At 41.5% G+C, this 19,113-nt stretch overlaps 1 protein-coding gene across 4 annotated transcripts in view; it reads right to left on the reverse strand.

The window, feature by feature from the left end:
- Positions 1-19,113, reverse strand: part of PHF20L1 (PHD finger protein 20 like 1) — a 69,119-nt gene that overhangs the window by 38,549 nt on the left and 11,457 nt on the right. For 2 of the 4 annotated variants that reach the window (XM_083516619.1, XM_083516616.1), the window contains exons 3-8: positions 14,038-14,209; positions 13,753-13,837; positions 12,641-12,729; positions 9,015-9,077; positions 3,104-3,311; positions 2,664-2,789 (exon numbers count right to left, since the gene is read on the reverse strand). In XM_083516619.1, the coding sequence (XP_083372745.1) occupies positions 2,664-2,789; positions 3,104-3,311; positions 9,015-9,077; positions 12,641-12,729; positions 13,753-13,837; positions 14,038-14,209 (743 nt within the window). The remainder of the gene's footprint in view (positions 1-2,663; positions 2,790-3,103; positions 3,312-9,014; positions 9,078-12,640; positions 12,730-13,752; positions 13,838-14,037; positions 14,210-19,113) is intronic. The other 2 variants (XM_083516617.1, XM_083516618.1) reach the window with 1 other exon arrangement.

Here is a 19,113-nt window from a genome sequence, read left to right on the forward strand (position 1 = left end):
CCGGGGCTCATGGTGCTCTTGCATCAATTCCCCCTCCCCTCCTTCAAAATATAGTCCAGTCCCCCACAAGGTCTGAGGAGCCGTGGACCGGCCCCCTCCTGAAAAAGTTTGCTGAGCCCTTCTTACCCTGTCTAAGAGTGTAAGAAGTGCCTGCTGAATCAGGCCACTGGCACACCTAGTCCCAGGCCCTGTTCTCATAGAGGAGTAGTCATAATCATAATCATAATCATTTATTATTTATAATTCCCCAGCCACTCTGGGCGGCTTTCAACAAAATATTAAAATACAGTAATGCATCAAACATTAAAAGCTTCCCTACACAGGCCTGCCTGTACATCTTCAGTGCAACCCATGTGCACTGGGATACTGGGGTCAGGGCTTGCACACATGCCCTCGACCCAGTTCAAGCCTGCATGCATTCTGACAAACACGCGAATAAGAGTTCAAGGATTTTACTAAAATCAGACTTAGTATGTTCTCCAGCAGCAAGACCTGGGTTTGACTAAGGCTGCAGGAACCCTCCCAGGCTGGTTTCTTTCTTTTTTAAAAAATGGTGCCCCACAGAGGAAAGTCTTCTCTTCCCTATACAGCTACTGCTACTGCACTGCAGCTGAAGTATGAGCAAGCACACATGAATTCCTGAAGGGCGCTTGCCAAAGCAAATTTGTATTTGCATGTTAGATGTCACTAGGCCCTTCTCACATCACTTGTTTTATAGCCCTTTGTACAGTGATGTAACAGGTAAGCAGCATCTAATTATAACTGTTGCAACAGTCAATCACAGGTAAAACTGTTGTTTTTATTCAGTGAGATAGAGATACAGTGGAACCTTGGGTTTTCGAACTTAATCCGTTCCGGAAGACCATTCGGCTTCCAAAATGTTTGAAAACCAAGGATCAATGGGCTGGCTGCAAAGTCAATTGCAAAAAAAAGAAGAAAAAAAGTCTCAGGAAGCCATTCAACTTCCGAAAATCGTTCAAAAATAGAAGCGTTCACTTCTGGGTTGTCAGCATTCAGGTTTTGAATTGTTAGGCTTCCGAAGCATTCGACAACCGAGGTTCCACTGTAACTGAGATGAATAATGACGTATTTCTTTGTTGCTCATAAAATCTGTTAATCAGTAGTCAATCAGAGTTTCTGTTGAATTATAAGGTTTGTAATAATAACAATTATTATTTATTATTTGTACCCTGCCCATCTGACTGGGCTGTCCCAGCCACTCTGGGCGGCTTCCAGCATATATAAAAACATAGCGGGAGTGTAGCTTTAATGCTGACTTGCAGTTTGATGCTGTCATACTTATGCATGATACAAGTAAACCTTGACCTTGATTAAAAATATAAGGTTAATAAAAGCAGAGAGAGCAGAGCACGTTTATATGCTGCCTTCCAAAATATATTTGGATGGCCATGAAGTCAGTTTCTTATTATAAAGCAACAGGGTTTGTGTGGTTTTCAACTTGAATTAGAAGACCCAGCAGGCAAGATAACATTTTGGCCTCTTTTTGATGGGGAAAAGCAAGCCAGAAGCCCAAAGCAATTAAACATGCTTTTCAGCTGAGCCTGCTTGTAAGTTTCCCTAGGTTTCTTCTAATCAACAGAAATTTCCAGTCGCGAGGAACAGCACTAATTGTTTATTTGAAATAATTTCTACCTTGTTCTTTCTCCTGAAGGAGAGATGAGCGGTGTATATTGAAAACAGTAACCAAACATGAACAAGCAGTGAAGTGGTAAGTAACCTGATCCCGAGCCATTTAAGGATTTATAGGTCAAAATCAGAATTTCGGATTGCGCTCACAAATGAATAGGCAATCAGTGAAGTTGGGGTAACATGAACCCTCCTATATCCCAGCCCCATAGAAAGCCTGGCCGCAGCATTCTGAACCAACTCAAGTTTCTAAACGGTTTTCAAACACAGGAGCCCCTCAGAGCATGTTACAATAATCCAGGTGAGAGGCAACTTTAAGGCATGGATCACCATAGGGTCAAGAAAGGGATGTAGGTGGCAGAAACAAAACCCTATTCTTAATTATGCAAAGGTCTCCTGGTCACAGTCAAGGCCTGAAAAGCCAGGTCTAAGGCTGGGTCGAAGAGAGCCAGAGTATTTGGAGGGAGAGCAACCCCTTCTCACTGTCATTTCTTAAAACGTGGTCCCCAGAAATTTAACAGAGAGTAAGGATTAGACGAAGGAAACAGGGGCATGTCAGAAGTGACTAGGCACTCCCAAGTAATGGAATCCCCTCCACGGTTCAACATATTTCTAACTATAGTACAGGATGTGGAGGGCAAACATCCCTTTCATATCCTGGCTGCTACTGAGGAGAGAAAGCTGGACTTGATACACTTTTCGTCTGATCCAGCAAGTCAGTTCTTATCCATCTAAAGAACAGCTAATCAACATGGCAATATGACCAATGCCACAGTCATACAAATGACCCCACTCTCTCCTAATACACACTTGAAGAGCACCTTATGTGAATGATCCGAAAGCACCAAACCAATGAACAATTCACTTTTCAAAGATTTAGAAAGCTCCCCGACAATGCAAAATAAGCACAGCGTGTGAGCATTTACACAATGCAGCACCTTAGAGTAGAAGTATGGATATTTGTAACAAACAAAGGCAAAAGCAGTCACAACGCCAAGTCTTAAAGGAGAGCTTACCAGTGATCTTGTTAAGCCGAGCCCTCTTTGCCTGAAATGAGTTGCCTAGGTTATTTTTCCTCTTGTGCGCCAATGCATTCTCTGCCTGTGCAAAGGCAATCTTTGGGACGTCCACTAGAGGGAATCCTGTGTTTATAAGAGATGAAATCACAGAATAAGGTCATATCTCAAAAAACCTTGCCCAAACACAAAAACTTAAGAAATATATTGTGCAGCGCAGTAAGACACCAGAAGATTTATTTACTGATTTCTGAAAGAATATTCAAAAGTGTGCGACAGCTTTATCTGATTTTTTAAACATGGAAGTTCTTCTGCTTGCAGTTGCTGTTTCATAAATCTAAGTCACCTGGGGAGGTAATAGACAGATTGCTAACACCCACCCACACAGTCTACTTTTTCTGCGGCAGGGTGGGGAAGGATGTATAAAAATTTAGTTGTACCAAGTGTCTCACTGGATGTAGGCTGCTCTTCCTTCTTCTGAACTTCCTGGACAATTGCTGAGGTTGACGTTTCTTCCTTCTTTGAAGGAACTTTAAACCACTTTCTCTCCTCTTTGTCTTTATTGCTGTTCGCGCTGGTCCGAGGTTTAACTCCCGCTTTGTTTTTGGCAGCGGCCACCGCCGCAGCTTTGACCAGAGCGATCCAGTCCTTTTGCAGCAAAGGAGAAAAGAGGGAGAGAACAAGGGGGTGAACTAGGCCAAAATGAAATCCAACTGCGACTAAAAGGGTCTTGGGAGAAAGGGAACTTTTTTCATGTTAAATGCATTTTTACAGATTTGCGCATTCAACTGAGTTTTCCATTTTCCATGCAAACTGAAAGGAAATAGATATTCATCACATATTTTGTACAGGCTGCTACGTAACATATAGCATGTACACATGCATGCAAAAAAAAGAGAGAAGCAAATTTTTGTGGGGTGGGGTGGGGAGGTTTGTGGCAGCAGCTCTTAAAAGCCGAAAACACCAGTTCAGCTTAGCCGTTTTTCTCCCTGGCACTCAAAGATGTTAATCATATTTCTTAAGCATCTATAAATTTGGCACTGTACAAACCAGGACATAGAAAAGATGCTTTATACTAGGTCAGACTATGTGTCCAGCTATCCTAGCTACATCGATTTTGACTGGCAGCAGCTCTGCAGACTGCCGGGGATTATTCACATCACCAGTATTCAGAATGAACCTAGAACCTTCTGTATCAGTGATGTGCATTTTCAAGAAACTGTAAACTGGGAGGGAATCCTATTTCACGGTAATTTGTGTCGGATAATATTCAGCTTGCTTTGGAAATTTTTCTTACATCCTAATTTGGCATGTTTTCTCACATTTTGTAAACAAAGCTATAAGTTCTGAAACTGCCAAACTTGTGTAATATTACATTTGTGAATGGCATATGTTTATTGTTAGCAATGAATTTAGGAAGAAGAAAATGTTCTGTGGAAAAATAAATTTAGAATTTAAATTCTATTTTTCTTCCCCACCGAAACATTCCTGTCCTACAGGCAAAACAACATCTCTTATGATTCTATCGTCTCAACTATCTCCTCGATTTGCTAAGGTTAGTGCTCAAAAAAGGGAAACATACTTTGATAATTTAGCTAGGTTTTCCCTTAAAGCAAGATTACTGCATCCCACTGCAACATCAAGGCTTAATTTCTCCCCAGGCTTTTAAGCTGTTCTTTGAAGGAAAACATCTGGAGCAGTTAGTGAAAAACTAGCATCTCCTCTGTTCCATGACCTGCTGTTTTGCAAGCACCACAGAGATCTGAGAATCTTTAAAGGTGGAATCAAGGGCTTGATAAACATAGCATGTGTAGCCTGCACATGGATGTACCCATAGTACATGTAATCTAAACGCTCAAACACACCTTGCATGAAGAAAGAAAAGTTTTATGGGTGGGATTATTTCACACGGAGTTCAATCTCTGACAGACTGGCTGCATGTTATTTCTCCAACACCACATCAAGAGAGAGCTTTATTTTACAACAGCCACCTTCACAAGATCAGCTTTGCAAAGAAAGTTTCAGATGCAAAGTAAAGCAGAGAGCAGTCTGCTCCACACATAATGTTAAGCCATAGTTTAGTTAAATTTCTGAACCTAGCTCCAGCAAATCATGAATTTCTGGCAAAAAAATACAACATGAAGTCATGGTTTTTTGTTTGCTCACAAACCAGGGCATGTTTTCAGCTATGGTTTGGCACTACTTAACAGTGCTGCTTAGGGACGTGGGTGGCGCTGTGAGTTAAACCACAGAGCCTAGGACTTGCCGATCAGAAGGTTGGCGGTTCGAATCCCCACGACGGGGTGAGCTGCTGTTGCTCAGTCCCTGCTCCTGCCCACCTAGCAGTTCAAAAGCACGTCAAAGTGCAAGTAGATAAATAGGTACCGCTCCGGCGGGAAAGCAAACGGCGTTTCTGTGCGCTGCTCTGGTTCGCCAGAAGCGGCTTAGTCATGCTGGCCACATGACCCGGAAGCTGTATGCCGGCCGCCTCGGCCAATAAAGCGAGATGAGCGCCGCAACCCCAGAGTCGGCCACGACTGGACCTAATGGTAAGGGGTCCCTTTACCCTTTACTAACAGTGTTGCTTAACCACAGTTTGTTTGATTACCACACCTCAAGATGCTTGCCAAGCTACTTTCCCAAGCTTTGAAGAAATAAGCTGTGGCTTGTATGCTTATCTGACAGAGCACCCAAGGTTTGCTGAACAAACCACAGGGAAAACAAACCACAGCCAGTGTTTCCATGCCTTCCAGACACTTATTCTCCAAACTAAAGCTGTGTCACATGAGAGCTATTTTACAGAATGGCAGCATATGTATTTTGGTGCCATCTGAGTGACACTGAAGGCAGACTAAATTACCATTTATGTTTATGGTCCTAAAGTCTATTAATTAAATATCTCTGAATAAAAGCAGCCAGGCTGAATCAGACTTGACAGTCCACTTCTAATCGACTACCCTGTTTCCTATAGCTGCCTGTCATATGTCTCACAAGCAAGGCATGAAAGTGACAGCACGTCCCTGCTGTTGCCCTCCAGTAACTGATATTGAGTGGCAAACTGCCTCTAAGCAGAGACCATAGCATTCAAATCTGCTTTTATTAGTGTTCTTTCATTTCTTTTCAATTCAGTGTTTTGCTACACAGTCATCCTGAGACACAATTTTCCGAATGGGGCGCATGATACTGGAATGATGAGAAGAGGGGTAGGTTAGTAATGGAAAGGAAGACTGGAAACAAGTGACTTGATGGGAAAACATAAGTTTTCCTGGCAGGTGGGATGTGTGTGTTATTTAGAACTACAGGTTTTAAGACCTGTATGAGAGACCTGCTCCTAGACTCCTATTTGGGAGCTACACACACTCAGCATATCTCTACCATTCTTCTTAAAAATCTGCTAACATATCCTCTTCCTGCAAATGTTTGGCTTTATCACATCTCCACTGTCTTTAAATTAAAAAAAAAAATGTACATTTAAATGCAAGACCTGGGAAAAGGAAACAACTGTTAAGACACTATAATAGCAAGTTTAATCAGGAAATAGATTATACTATCTTTAGAGTTGGTGGCTGATAAAAGTCATCTAATAACCATTTCCCTACATGGCCAGCCGCAATAAGGTTTCATGGTGAATCTGCATACAAGAAATCACTGTAATTAACCCTCAGATAAGAGTTATCACACTGTTTGAAGTTGCCACATTTCCTGTGGGATTATGTCAAAATCAATCCAGAGCATGATAGTACCTGCATGTTAAATCTGCATGCAAACATCAGGATGCTATGGAACCAAAACCTTATCTCACCTGTTCATAGCGTTATTTCAAAAACCCACATATGTCACTAAGGCAGAGAACCTACAGCCAATCCTAGCTCCATGACACATATATCTATACAGCAACACATTTGTCACATTCACACTTTACATATTTAGGCATACATCTAAGTGTAATTGGAAAGCTTCCTATAACCGTCCACTGGCACAGGCTACTCAACTACTACTTTGGCTTCTTATATTCATAGATTATCTCAAAGTCTAAGGCTATTTAGAGTACAAGCAAGCTATTGCATAGCTTTTCAGGACAAACATGAACTGAATTTAAAAATAAATAAATAAAATTTGTTTGTGGGAGATCTGGTTTCACTTTGATTTTGTGAACTGAACTAAAAAATGTCAAGCATTAATTTTCCATGCTAGATAAATCAATAGTTTTTCAAATTGCCAAAGTATTTGAACTGTAATTTGTTTTTTGAAGGGGCGGGGGAGGGAATAAAGCATACCTAAGGTAGCTTACATTTTATACTTAAAAAACTCAGCTTGCAACAATACAAACACTTCTTTACACTGTTTAAATTGTAAAGGCACTAAAAAGCTGTGCAATTACATTATATATGCATGCATTATTCCCAATGACAGCCACCTGAAAAACATTATTTACACCTTTGGGGCTGCCAATTTTTACTGGTATTCTATTCCCTGAGTTGAATCCAGGCTAATTTATTTAGCTTCTGCTGAAATCAACGGAACAAGCCAATTAATGACTAACTTGACCAACTGATTTCAATGCGACCTGCAATCAGCAACTCGGTTTGGATATGACCCATTCATTGTTATGAATGGATAAGGTTGCAGCAAGACCACTGCTGGATCAGATCAAAGGCCCAACTAGTACAGCAACCAGTTCTCATTGTGGCCAGCCTCTGGGAAGCTTGCAAGCAGGACCGGGGGGCAGCTGCACACTTGTGATTCCTAGAAACTGGTATTCAGAGGCAGTATAGGAAACATGGTTGACATAGCTAGCCTTATCTTTCATGTATCTGTCTAATTCCCTTTTAAATTCATCTAAGTTGGTAGTTATCATCACATGGGAGGGAATTGCCTTGTTTAACTATGTATTGTGTAGAGAAGTACTCCGGCATAATCCTATGAAACAATGAGTTTTCTGAAATGGGTTATTTTCTGTATGAAACCAAAGCAGTGGGAAAGTTTGTGGGACATTTCCACTCCATTATCACTGGCTAGGGGAAAAGGCCATGTCTTATATAACACTGTCCGGAATTCCAGCTGGTGGGTGATAGTGATCTTGCACGTGCTTTTCCCACCTATGTATTAAGAATCAGTGCTCCAAAATTAAATGTATTCAGATATGCTCATAATTTAGATGCTCCCCCCAACTGTGTATTTTAAAAGAGGTGCATTATGCAGGGCAAAGAGTTTCCCCTCTAAAAGCTGAAAGGAGCCACAAGCCAGACCTCTGGCACCTGTACCTTTATAATGCAAGCATCTGCAGAAATGTGCTTGCATATTAAAATATTTGCCTTCTGCACACACGCACACAAAATTATGTATGGCAGAGTAGCCAAAAAGCAGAATGAATTCACAACACTTCTCTTGAATGTTACAATGAGTTTGTGTGCTGCCAGAATGGGAGACCAACCACACAAAGGAAGGAGATACCTTTTGAGGAGGAAATCTCTGTAGAGAATTGTGCAAACTTGCAAGCTTCCTGACAGCTATTTCCAAAGCTTGGATGATCTGACCACCCAAAATTGATCTACTTCTCCAGATCATCTATTTTTCCAGCCACTTAGCATCTCTTTCCTACCTCCGCCATCCCAGACATCTCCAGTGACCCAAACAGCTAGCCAAGAGCTACATGTAATAATTTTGATTGTTTGCAAAATCTGAAAGCTGCTACCGTTGAGTCAAAGCTCAGGAAACTATGTAAGCAAAGCAAAGAAACCATGAACACTAACCCAGAACCTCAGAGGCTGTACAAAATTCCTTTGTCTTAAGATAAAGCTACTACTTTATTTCATTTTCTTACGTTCCTAACCCACCTTTCTTCCACTAAGGAGCACAAGGTGGCATACATGCGGTTCCAAGGTCCTCCACCCAGGCACTGACCAGGCCCAAGCCTGTTTCACCTCACCATGGTGGTCTAAGCAAATTTTGCTAGAGGCACAATTCAGAACCACCTTTCAGCTTTACAAGTGAGAAAGCAAAACAGAGAGCAGCATTCCACCACCAACACTTTCATCAGTAACAGATAGCTACCTTATTGTCACCTTTCAGATGCTTGTCCTCTACAAGAAGCTTTCGTTCTCGCTGGAAACATTATGCCTACCTGAAACATCATCCATCCTGGGCAGACCTGAACCAACACTGGACTGCTCGCTCTCACCTTCTGAGGATCTACACATCTCTGCCCCACCTCTCTGACAGCTCTCATTTTCCACCTACTGTCACCTCTTCTGCTGGTCCTGGCACAACCGGGTTTTCATGGCTTCTCCTCAGCTTCCGTTTCCTGTGTGCCAAGAGCCCTCCCTCTCCTTCAAGTCCCTCAAAACTCACTTCATGTGGATCGTTATCCGTCACTAATCTCAGCTCCGGCGCTATCTGCTGCCACTCACGCGCCTAATTATATCGAAGATAAAACACAAACATGGAAACAGAAAGAGACAAGTTATCATAAACGTCTCTCCACCAGAAGACTCCCGTGCATCTTTCATAATAGCTCATATCCCTCCCTCAAAAATATCTGCCTCCAAACTCAACAGTTTAAATCTTTTTCTAAATAAGAACATAACCTGAAAAATCTATGCAGTTAATTCACTTTGCTGCGCCCACCAGTCATGGTTTGGGGCCAACCAAAGTCAGAAAATCAACAGTACCCCAATGCTAGAAAACTATTGGAAGAATAATATTTTCTTCTGCAAAATTAATACAATGTATTACAACTTCTACATTAAGTGACACAGAGAGAGAAATTTTAATAACGCATAGTATTTTTCTTAATTGGTGGCTTATATATTTATGTGCATATTGTTGTATCACTCGTGTAGTTGCTCTCAATCAAATGCAAGAAAATTTCTGAGATTGAAATGAGAGAAAATAGGTGAGGAATCTAAAAGTGAATACTGAAATGCATAAGCATGCAGTTTTAAAGGCTCAGACACTACACCCAACCAGGTTTGCTCCAAAAAAACCCATTTCTGTTGGATACATACATATTGCTGGACACAAATGTATCTAGTGGTGGTACATTTGCCATTTCATTTCCTTATTGCAACTAAATGCTATGGAGCAGCAAGTTGAAAATAGTAGACAGAAAAGTAGTATTTTTGACAACATAGCAAAAACAAAATTTTGCTGCGTTTATCTGTCTGAAATGCTCCATCACAAAATGATTTGAAAGGAATTCTGTCCAACTTCTCCTGCTGGTTTTCATTTATACAAGTTTCGCGCTGTTGGACCACATCCTAACCATTTAAAAGCCCTACTCCTTCAATAATTTTTTTGCTATGGCTAGTTGCGCCCTGAATTATTTTACAATATGGGCTTACTTCACGTTCAAAATTTCCCACAGCTCTATGATGATAACACATTACGCATAAACAACATTTTTATTGGCGGTGGCTCTACCACTGTGCAGATCACACGTGCATCTAAGATGGAGCCCATTCTCGAGAACAGAAAGCCTTGTTTTGACCACACGTTTCGACAGCCAATTTTTCAAAAACTAAGAGTGGCTATTTTCCTGCGTTACGCATGGGGGCCCATGCAATTGTACCACACTGGTTTGCCAATACAGTGGTTCACAACCTACAACTGAGGAATGCAGCCAACATTACATTGCACAGATGCACGTGAAATACAAGGACCTATTATTTTGACATCCTGTGATGTTCAAGAGATGTTTGAACTAAGGAACATTTTCAGAATCCTGCCTCAAAATGGATGCTCAGTGCTGCTTCCTCTGTCACCATTCGTTCCGCTGGTTTGGGTAAACTTCTCCCAGAGCAGCAGCGGCACTTTTGGATGGAAGCCAAGTAAGCTTCAATCTTTTTGTGGGAAAGTGCCGTATTATACTCCTAAAAACACAAGACCTGACACCAACGTCAAGCGCTTCACTGCGGGGAATCTAAGATGAGATCCGTCCACTGAAGAGGGGGTGAGTGACTAGTGGGGGCAACATCTAAGCTATTCCCAATATGGAGATGCAATACAGTTGCTCCTCAAATTTCATCTAAAATGAAATTTGAAGGCTTCTCCACAGACAAAACAGATCAGGAATGCCCTGAGAACCCAAGAGACTTTTGCTAAGTGTTAACAAAATTTCTCAGAGGCACTCTTCACACTTCTAAATAGCCATAAAGTTTTGCTTAAGGGATAACTCAAAGAACTTGTAAGTGGTTCCTTACATATGAGAAAGACTTGGGGGAGACTGCACATCATCATGACTCATTCTGTGCTAAGTCAAGCCAATCCTGATGAAACGGAAGTCCCTGCATCAGGACTGCTGGCAACCATTTGACAATCCTGTGCTGTTATGCTTAAGAAGGGACCCTATTCTGCAGAGAAAGCATAGGTGAGAGGTATGAACCCTCTAGCTTTCTCCTCTTTTTTAGCATGCATTAAAAAACACTGTATCTGAAAGACACCTGGAAATTCCTTCTTTGCCCACTTTAGGTTTGCAGCTTGGCTGCATGGACATCATTCCATTAATCATGTCAGAGCAAAAAGTCAGTTGTACTCAAAAAATGGGCGATGACAAACGGTGTTTAACTTTCTGCTTGTTACAAAGACATATTTTATTGGAAAGCTCAGCCCGATAGTTCGTTTTAAACAAAGTGAAATTCTGCTTCAGAAACAAAATGAATCTAGCTTTGCTCATCTTAAAAATGCCACCAAGAAAATACTAACCAATAATAAAAATTAAAAACCCCAGAATGCAAACTCTGAATCATTCTCTCTACCCTTCTCAAGGAAGACTGGTTCTTATTTTCCAAGCAATGTCTACTCAGATGTTGTGTATCTACTGCTGTAGCTATGCAATTGAGCAGGCAAAATTTCCACTTTCCTGGGGAAATATTCCACAGTGTCTTGAAGGCCCACATTAAAAAACAACAACCCAGTTCATTCTTAGTGTACCGCCAAAGTTCAAAACCTAGATACGAAGATAAAAAGCTGCCTCGTGTCAAGTCATATCATTGATCTATCTGGCACAATTTTATTTACTCTGATTGGCAGCTGCTCTTACAGGTCTCAAACAGAGGTCTTTCTTTACCTGCACAATTATGATCTTTTAACTGGGCATTACAGGGAAAGAAAAGGGACTGCTCTATACCAGTGGGCTACAGCTAATCTAAACCTTGTTGTACTATTGAATGCCTGTGTAGACCTTCTGGTGCAGGCAGTGCTTGGCAAACTGTAGTTCTACATAGGTAAGCAAAACTTCAATAACCACAACTAGAACATATCCTACTGTCTACATCTGCCATGACAGGCAACAGAAATCCAAGGAGAGCAAAGAAGGAGAAATATATTGTGCGGATACTGTATCTGCGGACCAATGTCATGCACACTTCTAAACCAAGCAACACATCAGATCCTCTTCAGGATTAGTATTCCCTAGCAATCTCCAAGCAAAAGTGGCAGGCTGGAAGGCTCCTTCCTTGACTCTTCTAGATGAAGAATTCTAGGTAGAACCATGGCAGAGATTTCCTCCCCATGTGACAGCTATATGTGAGAACCATCTGCCTGCTGAAAATGCCAGGCATAAGCAAGGAGAACCAAATGCCAGAAATTGCCTAGCAAGAAACAATGGCCTTCCACATGAAAACTGGGAACTTTTTTTAAGGCACACAATGGCAAGTAAGGAAAGAACCCTTCTAATCAAAATGCTAAATTTTAAGGATCGTCTGATGTTAACCACCTTGCAGATTTCAACCAGAGTGGTTAATAGTTGGTTAGTGGGATAACATAGTTTCCTCACTTTCCACCTGTGGATGGCAAACAAGTAACTGGAAATACAGACTCTGAAGGGTCTGATCACTGTGGATAGATGAATAAAGAGTGAAGGGGTGTGATTTATATTTTCCACAATTGGATTTATACCGCTTAGAAGCTGCTTTGGCCATTAAGCAGTATATGAATAAATAATATGTAGTGATAATCTAACATGGATGTTCACTTACCTGACCTTTGGCATCTTCTGGCATAGATTTTATATGCATTCGTTTAAGACACCGAATCACTCCATCGTAAAACTGTACAGTAAAGGTTCCTAGAAAAAGAATGATATGGTGATAGGGAAGTAAAATTTAAGCTGCATATTAGCACACCACCTCAGAGATGCCACATGGTGCTATACCAAAACTAAAGGTAAAAGGTAAAGGTAAAGGACCCCTGGACGGTTAAGTCCAGTCAAAGCTGACTATGGGGTTGTGACGCTCATCTCGCTTTCAGACCAAGGAAGCCGCGTTTGTCCACAGACAGCTTTCCGGGTCATGAGGCCAGAAGGACTGAACTGCTTCCGGCACAACGGGACACCATGACAGAAGCTAGAGTGCATGGAAATGCCATTTACCTTCCCGCCACAGCAGTACCTATTTATCTACAGTACTTGCACTGGTATGCTTTTGAACTGCTAGGTTAGCAGAAGCTGGGACAAAGCAACGGGAGCTCACCCTGTTACGGGGATTTGAACCGCCAACCTTCTAATCAGCAAGCCCAAGAGGCTCAGTGGTTTAGACCACAGTTCCACCTGCATCCATCATATGCCAAAACTACAGCAGCATTTAACAGGGAAGATCAGCAATGAAATGACATTTGGGAGAAGGAAGCCATGGTTTAACTGCCTTTGGGATAAGCAAACCATGGTTTAGCATTGTGCATGAACCAGTCGTGACAAATCCAGAATTGTGAATTCTTGAACTTTTCAGACATGCAACCCAAATAAGATTTGCAGAGTACAATCACAAATTACCTGGATTTTACATTCATTCATGTAAAAAGATGAAAGCACATTTCTTTTATTTGGATTCTGTTCTTAAATTCATTACAAATTTGGGGCCAGCAACTGCTAACAACAGTCACCTTCCATAAAGGGTGGGAAGGATTAACCAAAGACACACTCCATTTTCAGACTAAGTCCAATTGCTGCATGTATATATGGGGTGGAAATAATGTCTGCCAATGAATATTGGATGTAGTGACTTCAAGCAAAAACAAAACAAAGCACTTGTGGAAGTGGAACAGTAGACCAGATAAACTTTTGGTTCAAGCCAATAGGCTAAGTTATACATACCTTCTTTGTTAATTGCTTCAATCTTTGCAGGATAATATCGACAGTCTGTCCAACGAGCTAGAACCTCTTCTCCAGGTTGAAAATCCTGTTTTAAAGGGTTTAAGAAAATAGTGCGTTAACATGACTGCAAATGTATTCAATGCTAGCATATAGAGAACTTAAATATCTGAACAAACTATATGGAAGATCTACTTATTTCTCTGCTTTCCATGAAAGCGTGTTTATTATTATGACCCAAGATTTCCATATGAAGATATTCTCATAAGGGGAGAAATAAACACTTACAATAAATTCATCATCATCTTTCAGACCCTCTTTCCTCAGCGATGGCCGTTCAAGGGGTCGCAACCGATTGCTGTCCCAATAAATCCATTCATCGTAACGATGACTCCAGCGCTCAAAGTGGACAAGCATCTTCCCCTCTTCATAGTCTATCTTCTCAATGCGTGAAGGATACCTTCAAGAAACAAAACAAAAGATGCTGTTTTGGCAGGTTATAACCTCTGTATTTCAACGGACTAAAGACTCGTAGGCCTGCTTGGCTGCACATATCGTTTTCCATATGAATGGTTAAGAGAGTTCAGGCTGAAACTGCAGTAAATCAAAATGGAAGGCATCATACATCCCGGATCTACACAACCAGTTGCACCCCCATCAAATGCATTCAACACAAATACTACTGGTAGCATAAATATTCAGAACATTTTTGTACAATCAGAAAGTTTCTGAAATTACAGGTAGAAACATGCACTAATTAGCTATACAGGTTAGCTCTAAATGGTTGCAGAAGAAATGGTAAATGGTTGCAGAACAAATACAGCCTATCCCTATCTCTTTTATTTCTCCACCCCAAAGACCTATCCAACTAAATAAAGCAAGAACACAGCCAGAGTAGCTGTAACACTGACGACTGCAATAGCTAAATATGTGTAGCCCATACAAAGTACAATCCTAACCATGTCTACTCAGAAGTCAGTCCTGTTTTATTCAATGGGACTTGCTCTAAGGTAAGTGGGGTTAGGACTATAGCCGTAGTCTCATAAATATGGCCATGGCTTGAATCAGAGATTCACAATACAGTGCTAACAGTGGGAAAATGCTACAATGGTTCAGTGGCGTTATTAAGCCATATCAATGGATCTTTCCACTCTGCCCTCACTCACTGTACTTGTACCTCGGATGTTGAACAGAATCCGTTCCAGAAGTCCATTTGATTTCCAAAACGTTCAGAAACCAAGGCGTAGCTTCCGATTGGCTGCAGGAAGCCGTGAAAGCCCCATTGGACATTCGGGTTCCAAAGAACGTTCGCAAACTGGAACACTCACTTCCGGTTTTGCGGCATTTGGGAGCCAAAACATTCGATTTGCAAGGCATTCATTAACGAAGGTACGACTGTACTTCAATTAAGCATAATGGGGCTAGCCGTGGTGGTTATGTGGTACCTCCACAGACGGAGGCAGTATGCCTCTGTACAGGCACCTGTTGGTGGGAATCACTAGCTGGAAGAGTGCAGTTATACTCAGTGTCTGATTAAGGGCTTCTGATAGGTATCTGGTTGGCCACTGTGAGAACAGGATGCTGAACTAAATGGACCTTAAATCTGATCCAACAGGACTGTTCTTAGGTAGTTTCCCATTACATGAGAACTGGGAAAATATAGTTACCAGGTTCAGCACCTGGCCCTAAAACCAATTCCAAACTGTGATTTCAGACCCTGATTTGTCAAAAGCTAGTAGCCATAGTTTACCAGTTCAGACGTAACAGAAAACTAAGCTTAATTTACCCAATTAGGTATACAGTGCACTAAGAAAGGAGGATGGAAGGCGACGTAGGAAAACAAGAGTGCAGGGTAGAAAGTTCATTTAAATTTCAGCTTAATAAACTGTATGTATGTACATAAAAAAGGAGCCACAGCATAGAAAGCCGTTAAAAAAACAAACACGCTTGGCAATAGATGGAAACAGAAATGTTGCAATAGTATTGTGGAAGATTAACCTTGCTAAACAACCATGCTGTCTAGAAAGCATTAACATTTTAAGTAAAAATATGTGGTTCAATGGTTTTACAGCAGTATTTTTCAGTGGAGTGGGTTCAAACATTTAGCTGCTAATTAGCAGATGAACATGGACATGTGAACCAGCCCTGTGTATCTTAGGGAATTATGCAAATTCTACTTTTTTGCCTATGCAAACTTTTAGAATTACACAAAGATGTGCTAATATTTCCATAAAGCATTTCTTAAGATACTACTTTCTGGAAAAAAATTAATCACAGGTGCAAAAAAACCCTGAAGCAGAACATCCCTGACAATAAAAAGGAGTTTCTCAATGATGTCTTGAAACATACATATATTTGAGTAATCTCCTTCCATATCCATCATGTATGTAGAACTAAAGACTAAAGTTCCTTAGTTTTAAGGAAATCTTTTATACTTGCACAACATCTGATGCAACATAGCATCAATATCAAAGGTAGTGAGTGCAAAACCTTTACATTTTGTTAGTAAGAATGTTTTACAAATGTGTGTGAAATGTGCCTGCTACTGTTCCACAAGATATTGCCTAAAGTGGTTTACAACCTACTGAACCATCAGCAGCAATAAACAATACAGACAATGCAATTCAAACCATAACCAACAATTACAAATATCAATATTTATCAGCAGCAGCAGCCAGAAAAACATGTCATTAATTCAACACATACTATCAAGAAATCTCAAGCTAAAACAAGAATAAAGCAATATAAAAATATATATCAAATGAAAACTGTTCAGGAGACAGAGAAAAACCCATGGAATCAATCCCATACCCACTGACCAGGGAGTAAGTCCCACTGAAGTGTATGGGGCTTTTTTCTGAGTAACCATGTACAGGGATGTGGTGTAATACAGAACTAAAATACAGCACAAACAAGATCATATACAAATTTATTTCACTAAGGAGGCTATATCAAGGGGGGAGGTGGCTTCCTTCAAACCACAATATGCATAGCCCCTTGATATTCCTTCGTCTCTCTCCCAACACCCTTTCAAGGCAACAGCATATCAGGCTCCATGGCAGATGGAGAGAGGACAGGTGAAAAGGCTCGGCCTCTTGATGTTACTCAGACTTCCTCCCCTAACTACCACCACCCCAGCATTTTAGGTTGCCTATGCTATAGTTAGGATTCTTCTGAGCTATCAAATTAGCAAGGATGGAAAAAGACAAAGCAACTAAGATGTCATTTTGTAAAGATGAAGTTGTATGTCAGGATTTGTGCACAACTGTCACTGCCCCACAAGACTTTTACTAGTCAACGTGCCAACACACCCTAATGTTAACTCTATGTGGCTTGCAAATAAATGGAAGAAAATGAATTAAGTTTATCTTCCTGGCTACTCTGTGCTGAATCTTACAAACCATAAGCAATCAGGAGAGTAGCTATAAGCCTATCTTTATGTAAGACTGAATACAAGACTTTACACTATAGAACATTTCAGTTGTGCCTTCTTAAATTTTACAGTAAGCCAATTATTTATTTACTATCTTCCTTTAACAGTTATTTATTCAGACAACCACCCTTCTAGTGCATAAATCATTTTTATCCCTTTTACAGGTGGGGTAACTAAGCACTACAACAATCTTGGCCAGAAAAAGTTACAACCAAACTGCGTCCTAACTTATCACAATTTAGAGATTCAGGAATCTGGTAAACAAATATATTAAATAAATGATAACACGCACACCCTGCCTCAACATCTAGCCATCCCAATTCCGTAACATGGCATAGACCAGTGTTTCCCAACCTTTTTGGGGCAAAGGCACACTTGTTTCATGAAAAAAATCTCAAGGCACACCACCATTACAGCCCCGTGACGCGCAGCGTCACGCCGGGAGGGACATGAATTGCTAGCAAATTACATAATCACCTCCTTGAGGGCTGGCTCATCTTCTCCGAAGGCAGAACCCCATTAATTAACAGCACAGACTCACACCATAGCCAAGACGAGGGGGGGAAACCTCAGTCATGCACAGTCATGCACATGTGGGGGCTAAATGAGGACGAAGACCGGGCAGAGAGCAGGGTTCAAATCACCCCACCTGGCCAGGACAATCCCTGGGTGCTCCCTTGGGCCACTCGCCTGACCCACCTCGCAGGGCTGTTGTTGCGAGGATAACACGGGGAGAACCACGCGCGCCCCCGGGAGCTCCTTGGAGGAGAAAGCGGGCGATGAATGCAATGCACGAAATATATGAGAGGCGACCAGGTTTTGCAGGTGAGGGGCCCCCGCCAGCCTCCGCTTCCAACACCCGGCGCAACGACGCCGAAGTTTCCCCCCGGGCTCGGCTCGGGGAGCAGCGCTGCTCCCCCCAGCTCCCCTTCGCCCTCCCGGCTCTCTCTGCCGCCCACTGGGGACCCCCCTCACCTGCCAAGTCCGGAGCGCCGGTGGAAGTTGCATGCATGCTTGTCAGCTGACTGGGAATGGTTATGGAACACCGGTATTAAATTTACGGCATGTAATGCCTTAAAGGAAAACATCATGAAAATGGTTTATAGGTGGTACATGACCCCAGTCAAGCTGGCAAAAATCTATCATTTGCCCGATAATAAATGTTGGAAGTGTAAAGAGTCTGAAGGTACCTTCTATCACCTTTGGTGGACATGCCCGAAGATTAAGGCCTTCTGGGAAATGATCTATAATGAAATGAAAAAGGTACTTAAATGTACCTTTTCTAAAAAACCAGAGGCCTTTCTCTTGGGCATTGTCGGCCAATTGGTGACAAAGAAAGATAGAACTTTTTTCATGTATGCCACAACAGCAGCAAGAATACTCATCGCAAAGTATTGGAAGACACAAGATTTACCCACTTTGGAAGAATGGCAGATGAAAGTGATGGACTATATGACACTGGCCGAGATGACAGGCAGAATCCGTGACCAACGAAAAGAGACGGTGGAAGAAGAATGGAGAAAATTTAAAAGCTATCTTAAGGACTACTATAAACTTAATGAATGCTAAAATGTTGTGGTTTCCAGAAGCAAAAGGGTACAGGGATACAAGGCTAGACTATAAAAGAGGACTAAGATGATAGAGATTGGAAAGTAACAATTGGGAGTTGCTAGTTGAATTATGGACATTGGGATGCAGAGAGGGGGGGTATGGGGAAGTCCAAGAAAAGAGGTTTATGAAAATATGTTTGAAACTATACGTGTATGTTTGTCATTTTTAGTGTTTGTTTGTTTTTCTTAAAAATGTTGTAAAATCAATAAAAATTTTATAAAAAAAAAAGGAAGTTGCATGCATGCATGCAGGGCGCCGCGTTGCCATTGCATTGCACTGCACTCCATGCAACGCCTGCACGCATGCATTGCCTTGCACGC

Source organism: Podarcis liolepis, assembly GCF_965112155.1.
Source record: "Podarcis liolepis genome assembly, chromosome: 8".
Lineage (NCBI taxonomy): Eukaryota > Metazoa > Chordata > Lepidosauria > Squamata > Lacertidae > Podarcis > Podarcis liolepis.